At 45.1% G+C, this 12,878-nt stretch overlaps 1 protein-coding gene across 6 annotated transcripts in view; it reads left to right on the forward strand.

Annotated features, from left to right (window-relative positions):
• SGTA (small glutamine rich tetratricopeptide repeat co-chaperone alpha) overlaps positions 1 to 12,878 on the forward strand; it is a 32,485-nt gene that overhangs the window by 12,323 nt on the left and 7,284 nt on the right. For all 6 annotated transcript variants that reach the window (XM_083183152.1, XM_083183178.1, XM_083183168.1 and 3 more), the window contains exon 9: positions 7,398 to 7,435. In XM_083183152.1, the coding sequence (XP_083039278.1) occupies positions 7,398 to 7,435 (38 nt within the window). The remainder of the gene's footprint in view (positions 1 to 7,397; positions 7,436 to 12,878) is intronic.

Below are 12,878 nucleotides of genomic sequence, written 5' to 3' on the forward strand. Positions count from 1 at the left end.
GGATCTGGTCAGAAGCAGTGACTGTGTGTATCCCGTGGAGCAAGTCGTAGTGGCAGGAAGACTGTTGAAGTTTGCTCAGATCTGGGATCAAACCATTCGGGACAGATGGCTGCTGGAGGTGGTTACCATGGGGTACCGGCCGGAATTTCTTTCAAAGCCAAGGATGGCAAAATGTTTAAGTTCCAAGCTTCCTCTTTCGAGGATAGAGAGGAAAGCTCTGAAATTAAGTTTACAGGGGCTAGTCGACTCAAGGGCAGTCGAAAAAGTCCTAGATGCAGAAAAGGAGTTAGGTTTTTACTCCCGTCTGTTCGTTATTAACAAAGTCTCTGGTGGTTTCAGAACCATACTCGATTTAAGAAGTCTAAACGACTGTATAAAGAAAAATAAAGTTTCACATGGAAACGACCTAGTCTATCCTGATGGGGATACGAAGGAACGACTATTTGGTAGCAATCGATCTAAAATATGCCCATATTCCCATTGCACTAAGCGACAAAGTACCTGAGGTTATGCTGCATAGGAAAAGGGCACTACCAATTCACTTGTTTGCTATTCAGCCTCACCTCGTCTCCACGGGTTTTTACCAAGGTCCTCGTGGTATTGCTAAAAAACAGAAGATCATGATATGGGCGTATTTTGACGACATCTTGATTGCGGCTCAGTCAGAAGATGAGGTGATTGCAGCAAGAGATTATACCATCAAATTCCTTCAAGATCATGGATGGCAGGTAAATTGGGAAAAAAGTCAGCTCGTCCCTTCTCAAGAAATTCAGTTTTTAGGAATACTGATAGTGTCCTTCTAGATATCGTTGTCAGAAAAAAGATGCGAAAAAATTCAACAACTAATTTCCTTAATTTATGGCAGCACTCAGGTGGCCTTAAGAAAAGCAATGAGCTTGCTAGGCATGATGGCCTTCGCAGTAGACGTCATTCCCTGGGCAGGGTGGAGGAGGAGGCCGTTGCAGTGGTTCCTCCTAGGCTATAGGAATAGACAAATCATCCTGGAACAAAGAATAAGAATTCCAGACGCAATAAGGCATTCCCTTGCCTGGTGGGAAAGCGAATGGCTAAGGGAAAGGAAATTGTAGCTGGAGAGTCCCAGATATGAGGTGATCACCACAGACGCCAGTGCCATAGGCTGGGGGGCACACGGTCTAGGCAGGACCTGTCAAGGAGTATGGTCATCTCAGGAGACGGGCTTCTCGTCCAACTACAGGGAGCTAAGAGCAGTCTAGCAAGCAATAAAATTCTTCAGCGAAGAGGTCACAGGGTCTTACTTGCGTATCTTTTCAGACAACGCTACAACCATTTCATATATCAATCGGCAAGGAATGATGCAAAGTCAAGTGCTGGTGGTGGAAGAAGTAAGAAACATGACGTGGGCTGAAGTAAATCTTCAGTCAATATCAGCATTGCATGTGCCAGGAGAAGACAACCAAGTGGCAGATTTCCTGAGTCGCAGAAGTTTAATGCCAGGAGAATGGGAACTGAAGGAATCCGTTTTCCAGTTGATAATAGATCACTTCAGTCAGCCAGAAATAGATCTTATGGCGTTGTCCGTCAACAAGAAACTTCCTTTAATTCTTCTCCAGATACCCAACACAGGGGTCGTGTGGAGTGGATGCTCTGTCCCAGAGGTGGGACTTCTCCCTAGCCTATGTCTTCCCTCCGTTTTCTCTCATCCACAGAGTATTGTGGAAGGTCAGGACAGAGAAAAGCCAGGTCATAATTGTGTTAACGTATTGGCCCAGGAGGACTTCCCTATGGTGGAGAGTATGGCAGTAGCGGAACCTTTGTTCCTACCAGTGTCTGTGAACCTTCTCACTCAGGGTCCTGTCAATTGTCAAGAACCTCATAAGTTTTGTTTGACAGCTTGGATATTGAGAGGCAACAACTGAAGAGTAAGAACCTGGCCTGAATTAATCTAAATACTTCTTCAAGCTGGGAAAAAAGTCTCATCAGCCATCTATTACAGAATTTGAAAATTTTTGCAAAGTGGTCCAAGGACAAGTTTCATTTTCCCAAAGCGAATATATCGCATGTGTTGCAATTTCTATGTGACGGTTTCAACAAGGGATTAGCGGTATCCACGCTGAAAGTGCATATTTCGGCCTTGAGTGCATCATTGGATAGAAGACTTGCTGAACATAGTCTGGTGAAGAGATTTTGCCAAGCTATTAAAAGAATTTGACCGAGAATTAGGTCTATGGTTCCCCAATGGGACCTTTTAATTTAGTTCTAAATGGATTAGTGTTGGCTCCATTTGAGCCATTGGATACAGTCAGTTTGAAGTTTCTGACACGGAAAGTGGCCTTCCTAGTGGCAGTGAACTTCAGGCCTTGTGCATTAAAGATCAAAACATCTAAAGGTAATTCTGGACAGGGTAGTTCTTACAACTAAGCCCTCATTTCTGCCCAACGTGGTATCATCTTTTCATCTGAATTAGGAGATTGTATTACCGTGCTTCTGTCCGAATCCGTTAAATAAGAAGAAGGAAAACTTACATACTCTGGATGTTGTCAGAGCTGTCAATTTATCGGTCTGCAAGTTTTAGGCAGACGGAAGCTTTATTTGTTATTCCTCAAGGAGCAAAGAAAGTATTCGTTCAGGCAAAACGACGATTTCAAGATGGCTCAGAAAAGTGATTTCATTTACCTACAAGAAAGTAGGACGTATGGTGCCTGGTGGCATTAAAGCACACTCAACAAGGATAATGGCGGTTTCATGGGCAAGAGAGGCAAAGGTTTCAGCCAGAGAAATATGCCAGGCAGCTACTTGGTCATCACTTTACACCTTCTCCTAGCATTATGCTCTGGATGTTTCGGAAGTCCGGTTTGGAAGTGAGGTGTTGAGACAAGCTTTGGCTTGAGGTATTGTAAATCCCTCCCTACTGCTTTGGTACATCCCAATGTAATGGCTGCCATGAAGTATGAAGAAAAAAGCAAAGAAAAGGATTATACTCCCGATAATGCCTTTTCTTCGGAGTACTTCATGGCAGCCCATATCTTTTAGCCCTCCCTGGTTTGTGTCTTTTTCCCTAGGATCTGGGCGGAGACATTCAAAGACTATGGATACTTATGTTAGTTGGGCGCCCACTAAGCATGCGATTTTATAGGGTATGCGATGCCATGACATTAGGTATACAATAATATGATTGTTTGTCCTAAAAATAGCTTTTACGCACCCGCCCCCCCCACCCCCCCACACACACTATCCACGCCACCCCGAAGCGTCTTCTGACTTTTCCATTACTCCACTATCCACGTCAGCGTGGAGTTGATTTTATATAGTGTGGCGAGCCACCGAGCCCGAAGCGTGGCGGAATACATGTAATCAGTGTCCCCTCGCGGGGCTCGCCTCGCTGCGCTTGCCTCACTATCAACAAATCAACTTCACGCCGACGTGGATAGTGGGGGTATGAAAAGGTCGGAGGATGCGTTCCGCCGCCCCTCGCCACGCTTCAGGGTTTCGTGGATAGTGGGGGGGGGGGGGGGGGTGCGTAAAAGCTATTGTAAAATATGAAAAAATCGCATGCCCTTAAAATGGCCCATGTGATGCGATTTCCCTATGTTACCATCCGTATGCGAATTGGGCGCCCAACTAACATATAAGTACCGATATTAGGAAGGTGCTCAGCTATATAGGGAGAGGGAGAGGAGGAGCTAGATCCTGGGGGGAAAAAAACTACCTGTCTCATTGGGAGAGAGAGAGAGGGGTGAACCCAATGTAATGGCTGCCATTTAGTACTCCGAAGAAAAGGCATTATCGTGAGTATAATCCTTGCTTTCTTATTGTGCCTGTTAATCCTGTGGGACCTAAAGAAGTCTGCAAAGAACAAGCATATTAATTTCAATTGCATGGCCTGTGACAGAGTTTTTGCAGGATCACAAGAAGAGACTGAATCTAAATTGGATGCACTTATTCATAGGCTGAAAGGAGGAAAGTCTCTTAGGTTGCCGCAAGATAGGAAAAATAAATTTCCATTTCCTGAATCATCTATGCAGATGTATAGAGAAGCGAAGATCTATAGGCCAGGAAGGCCATATTACCAAATGGGATCCTTTGCCCCTTTCAGACAGTCCTTTCGTCAGAACTTTAGTAGAGGTTCAAGGAAATGACCATCACTGTCTCAAATCTGTAGGGGCTCGTCTTTTGCAGTTTTCAACAGAATGGGATCTCAGCACAGGACAGATGGGTACAGAATATTGTGCTCGAAGGCTACAAGATAGAGTTTACTCAAATCACACAAAGCAACCTTTATATAGAATAAAGAATGCCAAGGCCAGCTCTAGAGAAAAGAGAGATCAGTTACTGGTTGTCAAGGCGATCGAAGCGGTACCGGTTTCTCAAGAAAGGAGAGGATTTTATTCCAGTCTTTTCCTGGTGGAGAAAAGTACAGGGGGTTTTAGGACCATCATAGATTATTGAGACTGCTAAACGAGTTAATCGAAGGTAAGAAATTTCGGATGGAAACTCTGTAGACTATTACGGCAGTCATTAGAATAGGGGACTTTATGGTCTCTTTAGACCTAAAGGATACATACTTCCACATACCGATTCACTGTCAAGATCTCAGGTTTTCCGTCAAAGGCAAACATTACCTATTCACCTGTATACATTTCCGCATTGCTACCTCTCAAGGGTGTTTTCAAAGGGTTTAATTACTTTAATAGCGGTACTGAGAGAGGGATATTCAACATGGCCCTACTTAGACGATATTCTCATTGCGGCAGCCTCCAGAAACGAGGTCTGAAAGTAATGGCCTTTCTCCAGTCTCACGGCCCGGTTAATAAATCTTCCAAAAAGTCAGTTAATTCCAACACAAAATATCAACTTCCTAAGAGTGAACTTCAAACTTCTCCTGTCAAGAGAAAGATGCGCAAACATCAGAGCACTCAACTTCTTTAATGAAGAAAGCTCGGACACCATTAATTGTCTACAGCTTCTGGGTATGATGTCCTCCACTATAGGGGGCATACCATGGGCCCAATGGAGGATGAAAACATTTCAATGGCCGTTCTACCTTTTCATAAAGAAGGATGGTGGCAGGAGAGTGCTAGTCAATCTGAGTGTCACGGTAAGAAATTAATTGGTTTGGTGGACAGAGCCTGGCAGAGAGCAACATCTCTTCATATGGCTCATTTCCTTGTTATAATGACCGATGCGAGCCAATCAGGCTGGGCAGCCCACTTCAAGGGACACATGGTCCAAGGGCCTTTGACAAGGACAGAGAGCTTAAAATCTTTAGACTGGAGAGAGGCCGAGGCAGTCTGGAGGGCTATCAAAGCATTCAAATTCAAACAGTCTCATTTGAGGATCTTCTCTGACAATGCATCTGTCATAGACCACATACCTGTCTAACTACTGAGAATGGGAGGAAATCCCTAGGTCTTGGCTGCCATGGGTTCTCTAAGAAGAAATGTAATTATCAGTGAATATAATTAGTTATTTCCTATATAAGATAAACATTACAGGTCATTAATATGAATAAAAATGTTTGCTTGGCACTCAAAGGGTTAAGTAGCATTTTGCCTATCTCGGGTTCCCGGAACCAGGATTGTGATGGCTACATTTCCACTGTGGAAATAGTGAGTGCTAACCTTTTTTTATCACATAACCACTTTTTGATTTTGCTTAGTTCATACACTATTCCGTTTTTTTTTTTTTTATTGTTTGCCTTCAGTGCGAACATCTTTTATCCTTTTGGTATACACCCTGCTTTCATGTACTATTTTCTCATTGCTTTTATATCGTTGTGTTTATCTTGGTAAACCATATCAACCATTATAGCACTATATCTCCTATAGACATCTGTCCTATGAAATCACTTATGGCTTTAGCCAATGAAATCACAATTCATTTTTGGGTATGTAAGCAGTAGTGACATTTCCTGATAAAACATTAGTTTAATAGAAAACTCTGATTCTATAATGTACCTAAAATGCAACCAGCCCTTAAACTCTGTCCCTTCCTGCATTAATCTCTATTAATGATTTGTTAAATATGTGGGGCCCACTTGAAATGACGGAGCTGCCTTGAAGTTTTTTCAGCCCTTTCCCAGAATTCTATTTAGTGTAGGTACTGTACATTGTTCTGATCAGTGTGGAGTAGGAATGCCAATCCCAGGACATTTTTTCAATCCCGGGAATTGGGATTGAAAAATGCCCAATCCCGGGATTCCAGGGATCCCGGGATTGGCTTCCCTAATCAAAAAAATCTGCCTTGTCCGCCCCGCATACTTACTTACAGATGTGTGGTGCGGACGGGAGCCAGGAGGTGGAACCGGGCAGGTGGGGGAGCCGGTCTGATGGCGTCCGGGGTGGTCGCCTGGTGTGTGCTGCTCCGCTGTTTGATGAGCGGGTGGGAGGCTCCCACTTGGAGCTAGTCGGTCCACTGCTGGGAGGGTGTTCTGGCCGGTCACAGGACGGAGGTAGCCCGTGCGGCCTGCGCAGTGTGGACTCTGATGTCATCACGCTGCGCAGAGCCGCACTACACGGGACAGGAGAAGCCAGGCAGCTGCTGAGCACCTACTCAGACGCTGCCCGGCATTAGACTGCGCATGCGCAGTCTAATCCCAAAATCCCGGGATTGCAAATTAAAATCCCGGGATTGAAATCCCGGCGTTTTGGGGGCCAAATCCCGGGATCCCGCCAATCCCGATCCCGGGATTGGCCACCCTAGTGTGGAGGACAGGTGTGTGTTTTTTTTTTTTTTGTTTTTTTAGCACAAGTAAAGCTACAGTAGCTGTAGCAATATATAATTAGGCACATCATTCTTAACCCCTTCAGTGGTGAGTTTTCCTGGGGTAGGACAAACCTACCAGGGTAGGTTTGTGTTGCCCCAGAAATATTCACCACAGAAGGGTCAGCTTCTGCAGCAGTCCCTGCTCCCCTGGGGCTGCTGCTTCTAGCTGTGGCTGTGTGCGACCAGTAGGGGATGTTCGGTGCCACGGGAGAGCTTGGGTGTTTGGGAATTCATGTCTACAAACAACGAAGCATTCCCGAGTGCCACCCGAACTTCACCGAGCAGTGACTGGGAGGATTGTTGGTTGTGTGACCAAATTTTTTTCTGTATGGGGACAATCTGTGATTATTCTGTGGGATAATCACAGAGCATGCTATTTTTAGTAAAATATATAAAACTAGTAAGCCCGCTCGAAGCTAATGCTTTGAAAGCCAATAGATGTAGTTTCACTTTCTGCCAACAGATGGCAGTGTTTCATGGACACTAGACCTATATAGTATAGATTCCATTTTGTGCAGACAAGCACAATTTTTCTAGGTGAAAAGGCCAGATTTTTGATTTACAGTTGCAGCAGGTAGCTTTGTGCAATACAATGTATGCTATGATAAAAAATTACCTTATCTAAATCTTATGATTCATTATTTTTTTTACAGGCATCAAACCTCATGCATAACCCACAAGTACAGCAGTTGTAAGTTTTCTTTTTTTTTTTTTTTCAATCTGCAAATATGTTTAACATTAATGTTTGTTGTGTTCAGAGTAAAGGCCCATACACACTTGACTATTTCAGTTGAAAATCGCCTACTGCAGGCATGTCCAAACAATGGCCCTCCAGCTGTTGTGAAAGTCCCATCATGCCACAGTTTTGCTATTAGGGAATGCTAAAACTATGGTAAGGAATGCTGGGATGTGTAGTTCACAACAGCTGGAGGGCCATAGTTTGGACATGCCTGGCCTAGTGTGTTTGGGACAGGGATCCCCGACTAGCGATCATGGGCGCTCCAGCATCATCGCTAGCGAGGCGGTAAATCTGCTGGTTTTACCAGTACATCTAGCGATGATGTCTGGTTTTTCAGCCATCATCGCTAAATGTGTACGACAGCCGTGCTTAAAGATGACAAACTCCCTCCTCACCCCGTTTTATTAATACGCCAGTAATATATACATTGCTGGCAAATGCCAGCAATGTATATATTAATGGCACCACTGGCCACCAATGATATTTATAATGCAGTAATATTTACATTGCTGGCACCAATGAATATTTTTTTATGGCAACAATGTATACACTGCGCAGGCCAGCAATGTATAGGATACCGCCACTGGCCACCAATCCGTTCCGGTAATTAAGCCCCGGTGTCCGGAAGGGTGGCGTACCCGGACTATAGAATGACTGGGAACAGGCAAAGTCCGTCAGCGGTGTCAACATTATTTTTACTTACTCTCTGTGGCCGCTGACACAGTTGTGCTAAATTGCTGAGTGTGCCATTTTGAACAGCGACCAGCGATGGTCATGGATGAAAATTAAACACACTTTCGGGGGAAGCCGCTGGTCGCAGAAGCTACCACTGCAGGGCTGGTTGCGGGAGCGCACTCCTGGCGACTGTTGCCTTGTACGCATGGGATATGGTCACTCAGAAACCATATCCCTGGTGATTTCAGCTGAGATGTGCTGTGTGTGCGCACTGTCTTGAGAGATATCAGGACCAACAAGCAGGTCTGATGCTATTTTGCTCCGGGCTGCACAACTCTCTTGGCTGGATTGCCACTCTTGAAGCTCTTAAAAACTCCCCCGTGGCAAGGAGAACTTCTCCTCCCCCCCCCCCCCCCCCCCCGGCGTCGAGCATGAAGGGCCTGGCATTATGGTATGTGGCTTAATGTGTACTGGACATCGCAGTGTGTGTGGCATAATGTGTACTGGGCATCATGATGTGTGGTATTAACATGTTATGGGCATTACAATGTGTGGCATAATATGTAATGGGCATTACGATGTGTAAGGGGCAATACGGTCTGCAAAATCAAGTATAGAATTTTAGCAAAGCTTAAAAAAAACATAAGGCGGGTCAAAGAGTGGGCCACTACCCGGGAATCTCTCAACACAAAGGTGGTAACGATAATTTTATTATGGCAGTAGTGTATAAATTGCTGGCGCAGGTTCATGGTTTTCCCCTTATGTGCCTGCACGGCTGCAAATAAAACCGTAGCTATGCATATGGGCGGGATTTTCCTGGGCAGGGCAGCATTTACCTGATCGTTGGGCTCCGAATAGAAGCAGCCCAGCAATCCGTTCTGAATCATGCCCCAAGAAAAGAAATGCACTGAATAAAATGGTCGCTGCTCCCACCCTTGGAATTATCAGCAGATGAACGGCTTTCCCTGCAATGATGCGGGAGCGCGCAGCAGTGCTCACTGGGCGGCTTTGAGCTGAAAGCCGCTCAAACATGCTGTTTTGAGTGGCTTTCCGCTCAAAAACAAACAGATGAATCAGTCCCAAGGCGCAGTCACTTTTGTTCTGCTCAGTCCGAAAAGAGGGGTCACCACTCAACCCCGTATTGGTACAGTTTGTAGAGAAGAGGACCAGGGGCGATGAAAAGTTGTCACCACATCCGATGAAATATGAAAAAGAATAAAATAGTGTGTCAAGCAGAGGTCCTGTCAACCTGAGGGTGTCTTTAACCCCTTCACGACATTTGACGTATATATACGTCATGGCCGGGATGTACTTCCCGACACATGACGTATATATACGTCATGACTTTAAACTGTCACTGCGTCTCGAGACGCAGTGACAGAGGGACGATTTCTGCTGTCCCTGACAGCAGACATGTCCCTGCATGCCCAGGGGGGGCTGCGATGTCGCCCCCCCGTCGGCGATCGCTGTGATTGGCTGTTCAGTGTGAACAGCCATTCACAGCGTTTTCCTGTGTTACCAGCGAATCGGACGCTTGGTAACACAGGTGTCAATCACCGCCGGGCGTCAGGGGGCATGAGGGGGTCATCGGTGACGATGACACCTCACCCCACCCTCACCCCACCTGCCCCCAAGGCTGTGATTGGTCCGTGGGACCCACGGACCAATCACAGCCAAGGCGCGACATTTAAACTACCGGTGACTGCGCTGCAGACGCCATTCCGGTCTGGAGTAGCGTGCAGAGCGGTCACCGTGCCTATCTGCCGTTATACTGACCTGATCCTTGCTCATACTTACCTGATCCTTGCAAATACCTTACCTGATCACTTGATCACTGCTTGTAGCGTGCTGGACGCTTCCTGGATCTGACTTCTTGGGACTTCCTGCTGCTGCTGCAGTGTGATAGAGAGATAGAGAGATAGAGAGAGAGAGATAGAGAGAGATAGAGAGATAGTGACAGAGAGAGCTATATTTTGTGTCTGCTACCCCCCCTTTTTGGGGGTGCAGGGGTTTTTTATATATAAATAACTGTCGCTGCTGCTGCAGTGTCATAGTGATAGATAGTGATAGATAGTGAGAGATAGTGATAGATAGTAATAGATAGTAATAGATAGTGAGAGATAGAGAGATTTGTGTCTGCTACCCCCCCTTTTTTGGGGGTGCAGGTTTTTTTTTTATATATATAACTGTCAGTGCTGCTGCTGCAGTGTCATAGTGATAGATAGTGATAGATAGTGAGAGATAGAGAGATAGAGAGAGATAGTGACAGAGAGTGATAGAGAGTGTATATTTTGTGTCTGCTACCCCCCCTTTTTGGGGGTGCAGGTTTTTTTTTATACATATAACTGTCAGTGCTGCTGCTGCAGTGTGATAGATAGTGATAGATAGTGATAGATAGTGATAGATAGAGAGAGATAGTGACAGAGAGTGATAGAGAGTGTATATTTTGTGTCTGCTACCCCTGCCTTTTGTGCTGATCACTATATCTGAGGTGATCAGCAACTTTTTTGGGGGTACAGAGGTTTTTTTTTTTTTATATATACCTGTCAGTTGCACCAAAGGTTGTGCACCTGCTGCACCTCACTGGTAATCAGTGTCGCATCACTGATCACCTTTTTTTTTTTGTGTGTGTGTGCTGTGGGGTCTTTTTTTAATTTTTTTTTTACACACACTGTGATTTTGTGGGTGTCCTGTGGCCGCTGTGCGCTGATCAGTGACGTACATCACTGATCATCTTTTTCGGCACAGGGTTGATCTATTTTATTTTTTTTTTGATCAAATTCCTGTTGCCTTTGAGCGCTGTTCAGTGACAGACGTTACTGACCAACATCTGTGCTCAATTTTTGGCGCAGGACCTTTTTTTTTTTTTTTTTAACCCCTTCAATTTTTTTTTTTTTAACCCCTTCAATTTTTTTTTTTTTTTAACCCCTTCATTTTTTTTTTTTATTGTATAAAGTATTTTTTTTGTTCTGCACTACATACACACAACACACTACATACCTCCCGGGTTGAAATAAAGTTTGTACCCCCCCCTACACTATACACGTGTTGAAACATTTCACTACCAGTAACACAAAAATAAAAATGTCATCCCAAATGTCATCCCAGTCATCCAGAAGAATGTATTCAGTGGAGGAGGCATATGCCATGCTTGCCTCTGATTCTGACACAGCCAGTGAGGCAAGCGGGGAATTTGAAGGATTCGTCTTAAGCTCCTCTTCCTCCTCTGGTGATGAGGGACCCCCTCAAAGACGCCCCCGTAGAGCAGCTGAGACCCCCCCCCCAATAATTGATCTCGTATGGACCCCACCACCAGACAATTTTGAGCCCCAGGTTCCTGAGTTTTTGGCCATGCCAGGAATCCAATTTGATTCCACAGGTCTCAGAGAAATTGACTTTTTCAAATTATTTTTCTCTGATGATTTTATAAATTTAATGGTGGACCAAACTAATTTATATGCCCAGCAGTTTATTGCTCAAAACCCCACGTCATCATTTGCTAGGTGGACCCCTGTAGATGCAGTAGAGATGATGGCGTTTTGGGGTCTGGTGTTTCATATGGGCATAGTAAAAAAGCCACAAATTAGGCAATATTGGAGTACAGATGTTCTGTACAGCACCCCATTTTACCGTATGGCCATGACCCGGACTCGTTTTGAGGCAATCCATAAATTTATACATTACACCGATAATGCACAGTGCCCACCCAGAGATGATCCCACCTTTGACCGGCTATTCAAAGTCAGGCCGGTCATTGATTATTTCAGTGCCAAATTTGCAGAGCTATACATCCCTGAAAAATTTATTTGTATTGACGAGTCCCTTATACATTTTAAAGGAAGGGTTAAATTCCGCCAGTACCTTCCCAGTAAGAGGGCAAGGTATGGCATAAAAATGTATAAGCTGTGTGAAAGCACCACAGGGTACACCCACAGGTTTAGGGTATATGAAGGGAAGGATTCAAGAATTGAACCGCCAGAATGCCCCCCCTCCCTCGTAGGTGTTAGTGGCAAAATTGTCTGGGATTTAGTGCACCCCTTCCTGGATAAGGGTTATCACCTCTATGTGGATAACTTTTACACCAGCATCCCCCTGTTTAAGGCCCTTGGTTCAAGAGGTACAGCAGCTTGCGGTACTGTGCGCAAGAACCAAAGAGGCCTCCCCAAAACACACATTGCCCAAGTAATGAGAAGGGGTGAAAGCAGGGGAATATGCACCGAAAATATGTTGTTGGTCAAATATAAGGACAAGAGGGATGTCCTTATACTGACAACAATTCATGGAGACAGTACCACCTCCATCCCTGTACGAGGTACCAGTACCCACACCTCCAAACCAAATTGTATCCTAGATTACAATAAGTACATGGGCGGAGTGGATCTTTCAGATCAGGTACTGAAGCCGTACAGTGCCCTGCGGAAAACAAATATCTGGTACAAGAAGGTGGCCGTGTATATCATCCAGATGGCACTGTATAACGCTTACGTGCTATTCCGTTCTACCGGCCAGAGGGGGACATTTATGCACTTTCAAGAGGAAGTCATAAAGGGCCTAATATTTGGGAACCAGCAGGCAGAGGGCCCCAGTACTTCTAGTACTGGCCCCCGTATTGTACCAGGGCAGCATTTTCCCAACGAAATCCCCTCCACTGCAAGAAAGGGAAGGACACAAAAAAGGTGCAAAGTTTGCTATAAAAAGGGAATAAGAAAGGAAACTATTT

The sequence above is a fragment of the Crinia signifera genome, chromosome 1 (genome assembly GCF_055691185.1).
Source record: "Crinia signifera chromosome 1, ASM5569118v1, whole genome shotgun sequence".
NCBI lineage: Eukaryota > Metazoa > Chordata > Amphibia > Anura > Myobatrachidae > Crinia > Crinia signifera.